Source organism: Medicago truncatula, chromosome 2 (assembly GCF_003473485.1).
Source record: "Medicago truncatula cultivar Jemalong A17 chromosome 2, MtrunA17r5.0-ANR, whole genome shotgun sequence".
In the NCBI taxonomy this organism is placed as follows: domain Eukaryota; kingdom Viridiplantae; phylum Streptophyta; class Magnoliopsida; order Fabales; family Fabaceae; genus Medicago; species Medicago truncatula.
Genome location: NC_053043.1, coordinates 32,562,364 through 32,576,058, shown reverse-complemented (window position 1 = coordinate 32,576,058; position 13,695 = coordinate 32,562,364). Strand labels below are relative to the sequence as shown.

General features: G+C 30.1%; 1 protein-coding gene across 2 annotated transcripts; it reads right to left on the bottom strand.

The window, feature by feature from the left end:
* Positions 1-174: 174 nt before the first annotated feature.
* LOC25486894 (E3 ubiquitin-protein ligase RGLG4) lies at positions 175-4,831 on the bottom strand. Of its 2 annotated transcripts, XM_039830625.1 has the most exons (12): positions 4,297-4,831; positions 3,430-3,514; positions 2,934-3,074; positions 2,729-2,842; positions 2,173-2,270; positions 2,009-2,088; positions 1,744-1,849; positions 1,414-1,541; positions 1,085-1,196; positions 586-645; positions 365-453; positions 180-332 (listed from the first exon to the last, which is right to left on the bottom strand). In XM_039830625.1, the coding sequence occupies exons 1-11, from the start codon at positions 4,537-4,539 to the stop codon at positions 367-369; spliced, it is 1,254 nt and encodes a 417-aa protein (XP_039686559.1). In that variant the 5' UTR covers positions 4,540-4,831; the 3' UTR covers positions 180-332; positions 365-366. The 2 variants fall into 2 exon arrangements, with proteins under 2 accessions (XP_013464176.1, XP_039686559.1); XM_013608722.3 differs by having other exon boundaries at positions 175-453.
* Positions 4,832-13,695: the final 8,864 nt, after the last annotated feature.

The following is a 13,695-nucleotide window of genomic DNA, read 5'->3' as shown; positions in this document are numbered from 1 at the left end:
CTAATTTGCACCAGAGAAATATGTACCAGCAAGTTGTCAAACAAGGTCAAAACTTTGCATCATAAAAGAAACATTTTACTGTACATACATAAACTCTAAAACATCATCGACATTTAGAAACAAAGTGTATATTTCGTTCGATTCGATTCATATTAATTGTTTCTGAACGTTAGCTTAGCTTCTTAAAAATGCCAATCAATTTGAATTTCTCATCACCAATTTTCAACAGTCATGAAACATTTCAACGTCTACCTAGCTATTACTTTAATTACAAGAAATCTGTGTTCAATTTTTAAGCTCTTAGAGGCTTAGAGCAACACCATCAACCCTACATATAAATCTTATGCAAACCATTTCATTGTACAATCAACCGTTATAAACTCTAAGACGACTAGTGATCCTCACTCGACATATAGGACAATCTCGTAATCTTGATCCACAATCTCTGCAAGTCTGCATTCCAAAATATTGTTTAATCTAACAGCAATTGGAAAAATAATTAAGACAATTATTGCTTAATTATTAATTCGAAGAGCGATAATGATATTGTTTAATCTAAAATAAAATTAATCAAAACAAGCTCACCATATGCCCACATCCAAAAGCCAAATCCTTTGCATTGGTCAGACAAACAGGACAGCAGGCCTACATAATTCCATTGATTGCATAAACCATCAAGCAACAAACCAAAAAATAGCAATGATATACTTGCACCAAAAAACATAAAATATTATTAGTATATGATGGTTGTTGGAATAAAAATACACAGTATGTTTAATAAAATAACTTCTTAATAACATATTTTTCCTGACATCAAATTTACCTAGTATTCTCTAGTAACTGATTTAGGATTTGACTACTCTAAAGAAAGTACTCCGGTTGGTAAAAAAATAAAAAATAAAGATTGATATATATATTTCATGAATATTTTTTGGGTCTAAGTATATTAATTGATTTACCTACTGAACTCTGGATTCAATATATGCATACACAATATCAATCATTGATTCAATATATGCATACTCTAGACTGAATTGCTCACTTCATATAATATACTGCATTCTAAGTTTTAGTTAGTGCTTACAGATTGATTATGATCATCTGTTGTTGATGCTGGCGAATTGCTTGGTACCGGCCGAGAATAAGGAACAGGAGATGGTTTTGGAACTATTCTCTTCGCTCTGCCAGTTACACGTCTGTTATCCATCCATAGACACACAAAGATGACAACAAAAGTTAATCACTTTAAATAATGTCACTTGAAAGAAAAAGTTGCATTGTTTCATAGAAAAAGTATATATATTATCAATATTATATAGTAGAGATTTCGTGGATTGCACAAGTCATTGGTAGAAGACTTTTAATAAAATAGATAAAAATAACATAGCTTAATGTTTAAGGATCTTATCATACCCAAGTTTTTTAAATTCGACACATGCTTTGTATTGGAAGGGGATCTCCATCAGAGCAGCCAAAGCAAAAGCTGCTTCCTTTTCAGTTTCGCTTGTGTTTTTCGACATGATTTTCGTGAAATTTACAAACTATAGAAAACAAAAACAATATTGTGACCAACTGATGAAAAAGATAATGTATCAGTTATCTTCGGCCGGATGTTGATCATTAGATTATATGATGCCTTACACTCACCGAAAAGAGTTGCATCAAAGTAGAGTAATATCGGACGAATTAAAATAGGTTATGACTTAAGACAAACGTTTTGACTGTACTATTTCTTAGTAATACCTGAAAATTGTCAAAATCGCGTGTCGGAAGTTTGTCATCAAACTTTTCCATGTCTTCCCAAGGTCCATCACCAACTCCGATCAGAACTATAGCAAGTGGATATTTACTGTATCATAGATAAAGAATGAACATTAACATATATGATGCACATGAAACTGTTTTGAAGTACTATAAAAACAGAACAATAGGAAAAGAATAAATAGCATCATATTAGTCCCTAAATAATGAAAATTGTGTTCATGGTTTCTAAATGACATCTAGTTACCTTGCATCAGCAATTGCTTTGATCGTTTTCTCTTCTTGAGGACTGAGTTCATTATCATCATAGTCTACACTTCTTGTAACCTTAAAATCCAACAATTCATATGAATTGACAATCATATGCAAACTGCTGAAGAAATGAATCAAGGTAACATTTTATATATGTACCTGACCGTCTGCAATGATAACCAAAACATGGAATTGGCCATGACTTTTCTCGACTATGTCTATTGCAGCCTCAATCACCGGTGCATATGAAGTTGGTCCTTCACACAAAATCCAATCATTTCCTTCAGCCATTTATCTTATGCAAGAGACTACAATCTACATATTTTAAGTTTTGGGAACAATACTCATAATAGATCAAATTATACTCGCGTAATACTTGGTATTGTTAATTATACCGCTTCATAACATTTTATTGGATACATGCATTAGAAAACTATCGTTTGGATTGAAAGTTTACAGCATCAAGATCATGAATATAAAAAAAAATATTTACAAATGAGATACATCAAGATTAAATTATTTAATAAAAACACATATATAAGTCGTTAAGACTGAAATATCGGAATCATGGTAGCTTGGTGGGAGAAACTCTGTTAATTATGATAGTCGTAGATTCGTCCCTAACTACAATTATACATTGTTTTACCTCACATAATGAATTGATTGACTGTAATAAGACTACATAAATAAAAAGTGAAGATGATATAATAATGACCTGAGAGTTTCAAGTTTGGAACTATGTTTTTGTAGCAAGCCAAAACTTCTTCAAATCCATGGCATGGTGAATGATCACTATGAAAGCTGAATACTTCTTGATCATGTGTGGTGGCTGTATATATAATGGTAAAATTTGAGCCATAACTTGAATTGCAAAAAACATTAATTACATTATTTCTACTTTAAGGATTATTAGAGCTTACCATCACCAAAGCCAAAGCATGGAATCAAGTTGTCTTCATCAAAGGGAGCTAAAGTCTTGCCAACAATTGATATGGCCTTCTCATATGGGTTTGGTGTATCTCCAATTGCATGCAGGCTTCTCTTATTGAATGAGACTTGGCCTTCAAAAAAAAGAATATATTGACTTTATAGGGGAGCATTCAGAAGATAAAAAATCATTTCAAAGAACAAATGAAAACTAATGTTTTAAAAACCAAACCGAATTGGAAAACTCAACCGATTGAACCGTGAACTGACATTGTCTACGGTTCAGTTATTAAACTGATTTGTTTGACCGCAGTTTCATTTCAGTTCAAACGGATTAAAGTCGTTGAATCATAGTTGATAGGTCTTGTTATTGACTCATGTTCGGTTCGATTTTTAAAACATTGATTATAACCATGCATAGAAAACTTTAACTCTTAAATGGAAAGATGGAATCACTTGTCTAAAATTTGTTCATGTACATGAACATACCAGTCCATTCATTACTCTTTGTAAAATCAATTCCAAGGATGAGATTTGATGACTCTAAACCTTCTTTCCTCAAGGCTGCAGTAACCTACAAAAAAAAGACAATGAAAAATAAATAATATTGGTTTTTATCTCTTTTAAAAATGAAACAGTGATTCTTAATAAAGAATGTCCTTTTAATAAAGTTATTGGTACTAATTAAGCAAAAAGTAACAAGCATAGCCATATTGTGGTATTCCTTTTTCCCTTTAATTTAAATTAAAATAGAAAATGTTATGCCAAACACACTAACATCTTACTACCAAATGAGTGGTCCATGGTTCAATAGTTATTACTTCCATTAACAAACACTTTCATTGCAGAGTTTAAAATCTTTAAAGTTGTTGCTATATACTTAATGTGGACCTATATGCTTCCGGTATGTTTTACTTTATCAAGCTTTTTTCCTTAGCATGTTTAACCCCTTATGCTAAACCAACTTTTTATGTTGCTCACTCTTATATATAAAATTTTATTTAAAAAAATTAAAAATAAACTCAACTTTTTTTTTTGACAAGAAAATTAAACTCAGCTTAAAATTTAGTTTAGGCCAACAAATGTATTGGACCGACACCAATTTTGATATACAAGTTTTCAATCAAATTTTGTTTCTGAAAGACTTTCATAACTTGTACTATACAAGCAAAACTCAGAATGAAGCAACAAAAGAAACAACAAGAAAAGTTGAAGAATACATGTAAAACTCGCACAGAATATTTACATGATTTAATAAAAGTAATTCTTTTTTCGACACAAGCAAAAAAAAATACTGATTAAATTAATAATGACTAATATTTGAGATAAAAAAAGTAATAGAGAAAATCATTATACCTGTTCAAGAGTTGTGAAGTTATCTTGAATCAAAGCATACTTCTTGAGAGGTTTCTTGGTGTTTGAACTTTGTCCAGAATTATGTGTCCCAAAATTTGATTTCTTAGACATTGAAGCAACTTGTTGTGTAAGTGGTAATGGGATAGGTTCATGAACTGGAATGTTGGACAAGATTCTTCCTCCTTTATCACTCCTAGAATTTTGAGGATTACGCTTTTTACTTTTACCCAAGAGGTTTCCCATGGAATCAAGTTCAACTAGGTTTTCCTTTTGTTTGAAGGGATTTAACTTGGTTTTCTACATAATAAAAGATTTAGATGTATAAATAGATTGAGGTTAAAAAAACGAAATACAAAGGAAGGTGCCAAATGGTGTTGTTCCTAGAAAATCATATTATGAACAAAAAAACCGGTGAAGTTTTAAAGAAGATTGAAAAAAATTTAATTATGTACTATATCTTGGTATCTGATTCTATTCTTGACACTTTCTTTTGCTTGCTAGTTTTGTACAATTATATTCTTCTGTCTTTGCCTAATATAAGATGCTAAATGATATAGAAGCATTTATATACCTCAAAAAAATATATATATTTGAACTTTTACTACAAAAAATAAAGGTAAATAGGTCTTTACCTTTTGTAATATAGGTTATTTCCGATTTTTCCCCTGTAATTTTTTATTTATTTAACCCCTGTAAAAATTGTTTTGATTTACCCCCTAACATGCCAAACAAAAATCAATTTTATTTTTTTTCAAGAAATTTTCGTTTTTGTTTGGCCTATTAGGGGGTAAATCAAAACAATTTTTTTTCTACAGGAGATAAATAAAAAAAAAATTACAAGAGAGAAAATCGGAAATGACCTATATTCCTAGGGTAAAGACCTATTAATTCAAAAATAAAAATTGTGAAAAAATAACTATTTAGGACATAATCTAAGATATTATATGACTTTGGATTGATTATAGTTTTTTTTTTTTTTTTTACAGATGGCTTGATTATAGTTTTGATTCACTGTTTTCACTTATTCACAAAATTGGTCTCTCATTATAAAATCACATGGTTTTTGTCGCTGCATCATATTTTTGTACTTAAAATTTCTGATTTGACAAATTATATATGACGTGACATACGACATTAAATGTAGAGTTATCAACACTTGCGAAATTACAACAAAATCAATTAAAAATATTGAGTTTTACATTCAATTTCACCATTTTTGAAGTACAAAAATCTAATATAGTAAGCAAAATTGAGTCATCTTGAATTTAGAGACCAATTTCTGTTAATGAGTAAAATTAGGATATCAAATTTATAACCAGGCTTAACATTTTTCCACAAAGATATTATAAGGTTATAAACAAACTTAGATACAACAATATAATATTGATGATTTTATTTTTTGAAGAGGCTAAAATGGAATATATTATTAAATCAAAGTGTCATTCTTAACACAAGGTGTATTAAGGAAGAGACAATAAAGTCGAAACAATATTTACTAAAAAGAATCTGAGTAAGAAATAAAAACAAGAAAAGAAATAACTATTAGCCTATGTCCAGTATGGTAAACGGACTAAGCCACCAACCATGGTAATTGAAGGGAAGAGAAGTAAATTTCGCCTTCAATCACCTAAAAGCGAGAGACTTAATCTTATCAACCACGTGTATTACCGAGCGTTCTTTGTCTTTCAATAGCCTATTATTTCTTTCTTTCAAAATTTCCCAAATGGTAGCAAACAAAATACTAACTTATAATATTGAAAGCAAATAGTAGCAAACCAAATAACCTTTACGGTACCACCACTATAACTGAATTGATTAAAATGATCCGGCACATAAAGAGGGACGACCGCAGAAATGTCCATCCATCTATAGATAAAATGCCAGACAGAACCAAAATATTACAATGTAAGAATAAATGATAAGACGATTCAACCGAACCGCACCCTGTCTCGGAACAACCGCCAAGCAAACAACACTGCCTTCAGAGGGACATCCTTATGCCAAAGAGATGAAACAACCACCGCTGAAGCAATAGGAGGTTGAATAGTTAGGAAATTGTAAACACTATGAACAGAGAAAGCATGAGATGATTCCAATGTCCATAGCCATATGTCTTCCTTATCAACCTGCAAAGTCACATTATGAAGTAGTAATATAAGTTCCCCCACCAACTCCTCCTCCCACGCAAACAACATATGCCTCCACCACCTCCACCACCCACCCACACACACCCCCCCACCCCCTCCAACCTAATAACTTGTTGAACCTGACTCTAAACGACACCCCACCAAGCCAAACATCTGAACAAAAAAGTGTATGCTTCCAATATATAGACGGAAAAAGATACACAAACCACTCTTTCTATACACCCTTTTGTACCACTGATGATGTGGTATGGGCATTTTAGTAGTTTCACACATTTTATAATTTCACTCATTTCAGAACTTTGCTTTCTCTCTCTCTTGGCAAACGTACAGTCTAAACTCTTCCCCCCCTCTCATTGTTCATCCTTTTTCTCTCTTCAGCCCCTTCTCTCTTCTCTCTCAATACTTTCTTTTTAATTGAGGTTGAAGACGACGGATAACGATGGTGGATGTGGCCGGTGGTGGTGGCTGATGGATGAAGAGAGGGTAAGTAGTTATGAAAGGGATGCCACCAGCAGAGTTCTTAGATCTAGACTGAGGTGTGGCGGAGATGAGAGGCTGAGCGACGGACGGAGGTGGGGTGGACGAAAAATTGAGAAGAGGGTGGTTGGATGGATAAGAGACAGAGATTAATGAGAAAAGAAATTTTTATTTTTTTTTGAAAGAGATGATGGTGGTGACAAGCTGTTTAAAAAAAATAAAAAAGATGATGGTGGTGACAAACGGTGGTGATGGAGAATGCTGGTGGGGGGAGAGTAAGTAGAGAGAGAAGGGGGAGCAAGAGAAGTTGTGAGGGAGATTCTCGCTGTTTTTTTGGATTGTTTTGAATAGTTAAAGTTTGCCATGTGTCAATTTTTTGTGTGGAGGTCAAATGGTGTTTGCCACCTAAGGAGGTATGCCTATCACCACTCTATATAGACTATAGAAGTTCATCTATATATTTTTTTTAGATGAAAATATATATATTATTGAAAAGATATCAAGTTATTTGATACATAAAATACTAAAGATATTTAGATATAATTTTCTTTTTTAAGTTACAATTTAATGACCTTTTTTTATAAATATTTAATGACAATTTGTGAAAAGGTACTAACTACTAACTACTAAGAGACATAAATTAATTTGTTCAAAAAAAAGAGAGACATAAAATAAAATAAGTAAATGTCAAAAAATATAGACGCATAAGTGTCCTGGTTATTTTCTCATAGAAAAAAAAAAAGTGTCCTGATTATGGTTATTATTTGACTGATAGTACACGCGTATTTATATTTATGGTAAACATTAATTTTATTTAAAGTGCATCAAGAGTCCTGATTAGGGAGTTTTATTTATGGTAAAACTCAATTGTACTTAAAGTTCATCAAGAGTCCTGCTTATAAATATTTTGTAAAAGGAAATTGATAGATACAGTGACAAAATTTATCAAGAAAATTTTAAGACAGTGTATTTGTTAACACTTTTCCTTAAATACACACTATTACCTCCCTTGATTTCCGCCAAATAACAAATTTATTTGGTTGAGACAATTTCTTGATAAAAACTCTCTAAATAAATAGCAATATTCTTTGTAAAATATTTACAAAATATTTCATAGAATAAGAGCATCCTAAAATTTTCAGAAGACTTCAAATATATGATAGAATTCTTTAAAATATATATATATATATGGGGCATATCAAATGAGAATAACATATTTATGTGAGAATGATAGGAATAAATAACAATCATTAGATTAAAATGTATGGCTGAGATTAAAAGATCTATTTTAAACAAAACATGTGTCTCTCCATAGTCTATCCAATCTTATGAATCATTCCCTTCTCATCTTTTCCAATCCACCTTCATATGCAAAATTGTTCAACAATTTATTTCATTCACTTCCTGCAATCTATCTTCTTAAACTTAATATATATAAATTGATATTAAAGTAATTTGGAGGACCATGACCACGGATCCAATTTCAAGGGTTTCCAATTTAATTTCAAATTCAGATTTTGACTAAATATCAATTTCTAATTTCACAATTTCCTTGTTCTGGATTTTACGAATAAAATAATGTTATCAAATTGGGGAAATAAGGGTGTCAACAACACCACTTCTTCTCCTTAAGATTTTATTTTTATCAAAATTGTTCAGCCATTTGTTGATTTAGGAAGGAGGTTTGGGACCTGTGGTGAAGGCGGAGAAGAAGAAAGAACGCGTAGGAATAAAAACGCGTGTGGGTTTTCCTGTATCCCTTGATACTTAACCTATCTTTAATCTCAGCCACACATTTTAATCTAACGGTTGTTATTTATTCCTCAAAATTTGTTTGATACCAAATCTTATCCATTCATTTCATTTAATCGAAAGATTTAAAACTATCACCAAATTAATTAATATACACAAAATACTCTCTATCACCTAATTAAGAAACATATTTATCATCATTAATTTATAATGAAACATTCCATTTTTATTTCCCCAAATTTATTTGTTCCTCTTTTTTATTTCCCCAAATTTATAAATTTTCCCAGATTTTTATAATCATACTCAAACTTCTTTTCTAAACTTTTTTTATAAAATGAATGGCAGAACTAATACCTATGGTTGCTTGAGTCATCATCACCATCAATGATATTTCTTTGTCTTTTATCTCATATGTTGATGTTGAGTTGGACAGTATATACTTAATGTCATGTTTGTTCCCCAATCTTCAGCAAAAGCACAACTCTCCGCAAAATCAAAATTTCAAAAGCACGGTAGGTTCAACTTGTCACTCAAAGGAAACTTGAAAAGGTAAATTAGTCCTCTGTGAACATTATTTGTGGTTCGTTTGCGTATTATAAAGAAAAGTTAAGCACAACTTACTGGGTTTTTTTATGTATACTTAACTTTGATAAATCTAAACTGAGTTCATTTCTTTGTTTTTTTTGTTGGTTTACTTGTGCTTGTAGAATATTTCGTGCTTATGATTTTTTCTATTGATTCTTCACTGAGCATTTGCGTTGAATATCCTCGCACGGTAGGTTCAACTTGTCACTCAAAGGAAACTTGAAAAGGTAAATTAGTACTCTGTGAACATTATTTGTGGTTCGTTTGCGTATTATAAAGAAAAGTTAAGCACAACTTACTGGTTTTTTTTATCTATACTTAACTTTGATAAATCTAAACTGAGTTCATTTCTTTGTTTTTTTTTGTTGGTTTACTTGTGCTTGTAGAATATTTCGTGCTTCTGATTTTTTCTATTGATTCTTCACTGAGCATTTGCGTTGAATATCCTCATCTCTCGTGAATCAGGTTAGTTAACTCTATCATTTTTATTAAGGTTGAGAGATAAAATGTTAGGCATGTGGGTTATGTGTTGGAAATCAAATACAAAATTTCCTTCCATATGACACAGGAAATCATTTGTTAGAGTTAGCTTTAACCTCTAGACGTTGGATCGCTTGACATGAGTACCTTTGCAGTTGGTTTTTTTTTGTTGGTTGCGACTACTTTTGCTATATGTGCACTAGCCTTACAATTTTAGTTTTGTAAATTAAATGTCCTTCTCTAGGATTGATTAATATATGAGATTTATTTTGTAACCAAGTTTTCGACGAACATATTACTAGTGTTTATTTTTTTATCAATGGATGGAATGAGATGTTTGATTGATTTGCTAATTTGTTGCACTATTGAACTTTCGAATGCAAGATTTAAAAAGAAAAGCTTATAACAGCACGGCTTTATATAAAGGAGGGATAGTTAAGATAGCGATTTCCGAAAAGCGCTAAGAAACATATGTTTAAAAATAGAACAAAAATAAGGCTATATTAGCGCTTTTCTGAAAGCACTATTGAAACCTTGCTATTTAATTGTGTTCTAGAAAACGCTATTGTAGGGGTTCTGACCTATAATAGCAGGGGCTTTGTTAGCACTTCACAAGCGTTATTAAATGCCTCAAAGGAACGCTATTAAAGGGGGTTTTTTGTAGTAGTGTGTTTTATACAAATTAGTTTGTTCATATTCAAAACCATTGGGTGTGTTGGTAATCTATCAACGTAGGAGGCAGAGACTAAGAGCATGTTTGAAACACTTCCCAAAAACTCTTTTTTAGTTTTTAAAAACTTGAAAATTAAAAAAAAAATTGGTAAACTATTTTTTAAAATTACAGTTTTGGAAACTGTTTTGAATTTTTTTTAGTTTTAGGGACTAAAACTAAAACATATAAAAGGATAACTATTGTGAGAAGAGGACTTATATATTTCAAAAATTGAAAACAAAAACTATTTCAAACATGCTCTTAGTTTTTTTTTGTGGCTCTGAGGCGGTTGGGTGGGTTTTAATTTCACCATAAAAGTGGATTGTAACCCACTATTGAATGACACACTTGAGAGATAAAGCATACCATAATATATTTGAAGTGTCTGACACCTATATAACATTCATATACGAGTCGTGTCGGAAAACTTACACAAATATTTACAACTACTTTTTTCTCTTTTGCTTTCACATGCCATAGATACAAGAGTTGTATATGTTTTGAAAAATGTTGATCAATTAGGGGTTATGTACATTATAGTTGATTATATCATTTTTAGTTTTTTTTTTTACAGTAGATGAATAAATAAAGGTCAAATACTATGATATCTTGTTGGAGAACTTTTTTTAATGAAATAAATTTCTCAAGTTAGATGTTTATATATGTATTTTAGTTTTCATTTTAGACCGTCTTTAAATAAATTAACATATACGTAGCGGTGTCGGTGTCCTATATTTTTTACATTAACAGTGTCAACTTATCCGTGTTAGTATCGTATTAGATATCCGTGTCGGAGTTTACGCTTCATAGCCCTTTACCTTGTTGGGTTGTTCGTTTTTGTTGTTTTTTACTAGTTTAGACTATGTCCCGCTTGTGTGTAGTTTAGACTCTCTATGAACTTTCCTCAACACTATAATTCAAATATGAAGTCAATGTATAGAAAATATTTTTACTTGACCGTAAGTTTTAAGTTAGTTGATACGTGTGGAGTGTCAAGTCATTTTTTGAAGCAAGAGTGTCAAGTCATATAATTCCATAATTGGGACATTGGCTATTTTTGGACAGCTACTTATTTTATTCTATGTCCTACCTGTTTCACAATTAACAAATATGTGTAACTAAATTACATAAAAGAGTCATTGTCAGTTCAGCTAGCAAGTTAAATTGAGACAAATATGTTTGAATTCAAATCCTGAATTTTCTACTCTTCACAAGGTCAACTGGGATCCTATTAAACTACTTGAAAAAAAATCGTAAAATATATTTGATTTTCTTTAATATTTTACATATTTTATAGTATTTAATTTTTTTTTCAATCATATCATATCTTAGCAATTTACACTTTCCCTATTTTATTATAAGTTGTTTTTATATTTTCACACATATAAAAAATGTAATTAATTTTGTATTGAAAAGATAAAGTATAAATAATTTTATAAAATTATCGTTCATTAATTATACGAGAAAAAAATAGATTAAAAGAATGAAAAAATTAGAGACTAATAAATGGAAAAGGATATGATAAAAAAAAAAAAAAAACTTTTAGTCCAGCTACAACTTTCGGGTTATCATTAATCAACTTGTAATATTAATAATGTATTGAAATTGTAAAACGAGTTATAATAAAATCAAAATATTTTATCGGGTTAAATAAGTGTTTCGTCCCTATAAATATGTCAAATTTGGATTTTAGTCCCTAAAAAATAAAATGAGATATTATCATCATCATCATTTTTTTTTTGTTTTTGGTCCCTAATTGATATAATTTTGACATGTTTTTTTTTATTTTTTGAACATAATATGAATATATAAAAGTTAAACATAATGAACAGACTTTTTTTTTTTTTTTTTGAAGAAACATAATGAACGGATATAACATGAATACAATTTGAACATAAAAGAATTATAATTTTGACATTCATATGAATATAATGGGCCATTAAGGACCAAAAACAAAATAAAAAAATTGTGAGGATAAAAATATTCAGTTTAATATTTTATGAACTAAAATTAAAATTCACTGTATTTATAAGGACTAAAAACTTATGTGCAAAACCTTTTTTTTCGCTCGGTTAAACCGTTTTGAAAAAAATGGTTTAATTGTGGTGGGTTGACAGTCCAAAACAGTTTTGCACATACAATCAATCAAAACATTTAGAATCACCACATCAATGAATGATTTTAATTCATATGGACCAAACGTGGCAATTCAGAATATTTTGATTGGTTGTGCGTGCAAAACTGTTTTGGACTGTTAACTCACCACCATTAAACTCAAAAATAAAATACCAATTATGATTAAATATATTTGGCAAGTAAGATTAAAATAAGTTACCTAAAAACAATTAAATAAGCTCTTTTTTTTTTATGTATAATATTGTTCAGTGTTGTAGTTTCCATTTTAATGTATTTGGTTTCTTTAATTAATAATTTAAATAATATAATAAAAGGATGAAATAGTAAATAAAATAGTTTAAATGAAGGGTAAAATAGGAAAGAAAGAAGATTACAAAGAGGCGTTTTGTTTTTACTACCCTAATGTAGTGGGCTGAGAGAAATTGAATTTGCACCCTTGATTTAATCAGATGACTGTAGTTTGTTTGATTGTGTTACTGTGTCATTTTTATGACTGCAGTCAATCAAAATTTGGTTTTGACCTAGTTACGCAAACTACTTTTCTTATTTTATTTTAATATATTTATTAAGTTGTTGGAAATGATAAATGACCGCATTTAGGTGTCAACATTCCTTCCAAAAAAAAAAAACAAAAAGGTGTCAACATAATTGGATATCAATACGTTATTATATGATGTATTTGGACTGTATCCTTTACCTTAAAATTAGTGTTTTGAAAGGTCTTAAAATATTTTATTATCATGATTTATTTGAGTATTAATTTACAATTATGATTTTTTTGACGTATAAAGTTTTTATTTAAGTAGTTAAAAGGAAATATACTCCCTCCGTCCCAATTTAAGTGAGCATTTTGTTCATTTCACACTATTAAGAAAAATGTATTGGTGAAGGAGATAGAGAAATGGTTTTAAGTCTTCTTTTGTCAATTATTGGTGCATTTACCATTATCACAAATGCAAAGTAGAATATATTGAATGAGAAGTGATTAATATTGGAAAAAAAGTGATTAATATTGCATTGAAAAGTGAAATGAGTCAGATATTTTAGGACAATATTATTTTTATACAAGACTCACTTATTATGTGACGGATGGATTATTAGCCAAAGCTA